The 1,983-nt window shown below is 71.5% G+C and overlaps 1 protein-coding gene across 1 annotated transcript in view; it reads left to right on the forward strand.

Annotated features, from left to right (window-relative positions):
• The window catches only part of TYSND1 (trypsin domain containing 1), a 7,159-nt gene extending 5,176 nt beyond the window's left edge, over positions 1-1,983 (forward strand). The window contains exons 2-5 of the mRNA XM_014940358.1: positions 6-910; positions 1,013-1,146; positions 1,423-1,608; positions 1,760-1,983. Coding sequence (XP_014795844.1) covers positions 6-910; positions 1,013-1,146; positions 1,423-1,608; positions 1,760-1,971 — 1,437 coding nt within the window. The 3' untranslated portion in view covers positions 1,972-1,983. The remainder of the gene's footprint in view (positions 1-5; positions 911-1,012; positions 1,147-1,422; positions 1,609-1,759) is intronic.

Below are 1,983 nucleotides of genomic sequence, written 5' to 3' on the forward strand. Positions count from 1 at the left end.
CCGAGCCCCGCAGCTGCAGCGGGCTCATCCTCACCCGCCGGCCCGCCCTCGTCCTCTGCCACGCCGCCGTGTTCTCCCCTTTCCTGCGGGACGGACCCGCTGCCTGGGGGCGGAGCGGCCTCCTGAGGCCCGAGGCCCTCAAACCCGGCCTGCGCCTCCTCGTCCTGTACCGCCGGGATGGCAGCCTGCGGCAGGAGGAGGCCCGGCTGCTGGGCCTGGTGCCCTGCCGCCCCTTCCAGCAGGCGCTGGAGCGGGCTTTCGGTCCGGGCGAGCGGTGGCGCTTCGGCGGGGAGGCGGCGGGGGAGGAGGAAGGGCAGGCCCTGCACTGGTTCGCCTGGCTGCGGGTGCCCGGCCTCGACACCCCCGGGGGCCGCTGGACGGCCCGGGCGAGCGCCAGCCTCCTGAGGAAGGGCGAGGGGCTGGTGGCCTGCGGGTCCCCCTTCGGAGCCCTCTGCCCCGACCTCTTCCTCAACACCCTGAGCAGAGGGGTGGTGAGCAACCTGGCGGGCGAGGAGAACGCCCTGGTCTTGACAGACGCGCGTTGCCTGCCGGGCACCGAGGGCGGCGGGGCTTTCCTGCCCTCGCCCGCCGGGCTACGTTTGGTGGCCGTCATCGCCGCTTCTTTCTGCTGGAAGGGCGCTGAGTGGGTCGGGCTCACCCTCCTCTGCTCCCTGGCCGCCATCCTGCGGAGCAGCGCTAGCCTCCTGGAGGAGGTTGGGGTGGTGGTGCCACCAGTGCCAGGGGGTTTGGCCACCGTGGAGGCAGGAAGCGGGCAGGACCCCCTGGGCTGGGTGGCATTTGTGGAGTGTGGGGCCACGTGGGGCTCGGGGGTGCTGCTGGCCCCCCGCCTGCTCCTCACCTGCCGGCACGTGGTGGAGGCGGGTGACACGGTCCGTGTGACGCCCAGCCGGTGAGTGGGGCTGTGTGTCCCCCACCATGTGGTGTGTGTGTGCCCCCCACCCATCACACCCCCCTCTCCCCTGTGACACCTCCTCCTGTGCCCCCTCCTTAGGGCTGCCACCGTCCTCAAGGGGCGCGTGGTGTTTGCCACCGAGGAGTCGTCCCCCTTCGACGTGGCGGTGGTGGAGCTGGAGGAGACCGTGCCAGGCTTCGTCCCCGCCTGCCTGGCGGACACGTTCCTCCCAGGTAAGCGGCCTGGGAGGGGACGTGGGGTGCTGGGGTGTCACCCCTCCCCTTCCTACTTGCACCCACCTCCTCCTAACCCCCCCACCCTAGGAGAAGAGGTGACCGTGGTGGGCTTTGGGGTGCTGGGGTGTCACCCCCTCCCTCTCCTCCTTGCACCCACCTCCTCCTAACCCCCCCACCCTAGGAGAAGAGGTGACCGTGGTGGGCTTCGGAGTGCTGGGGTGTCACCCCTACCTTTCCTCCTTGCACCCACCTCCTCCTAACCCCCCACCCTAGGAGAAGAGGTGACCGTGGTGGGCTTCGGGCCACTGGGGCGGGCGTGTGGCCCCTCGGTGACGGCGGGGGTCCTCTCAGCCGTGGTGGCGGTGGCCGGGCGACCCGTCATGCTGCAGACCACCTGTGCTGTCCACGGGGGCTCCAGCGGTGGCCCCCTCATCTCCTCCCGCAGCGGACGCCTCCTGGGTAAGACGAGGGTCCCCCCCCCCTCCATGGTGGGGTTTTGGGGTTGGAGGGGGCTGTGTGTTCCATGGGTGACACAGGGTGGACCCTGGTGACACGGGGTGGTCCCTGGTGACACGGGCACCGTTCCTGTCCCCCCTCTCCCCCCCACCAGGGATCGTGGCCAGCAACACCCGGGACACCAGCGTGGGGTCCACCTACCCCCACCTCAACTTCTGCGTCCCCATCACCGTCCTGCAGCCCCCCGTCACCCGCTACCACCGCACCGCTGACCCCAGCGCCTTCGCCGGGCTCAACCGGGCGGGCGAGGGGGTGCGGGCAGCGTGGCGGCTCCAGCAGCGCCCGGGACCCCCCAGCAAGCTCTGACACCCCCCCCTT

The sequence above is a fragment of the Calidris pugnax genome, unplaced genomic scaffold (assembly GCF_001431845.1).
Source record: "Calidris pugnax isolate Ruff unplaced genomic scaffold, ASM143184v1 scaffold39, whole genome shotgun sequence".
NCBI lineage: Eukaryota > Metazoa > Chordata > Aves > Charadriiformes > Scolopacidae > Calidris > Calidris pugnax.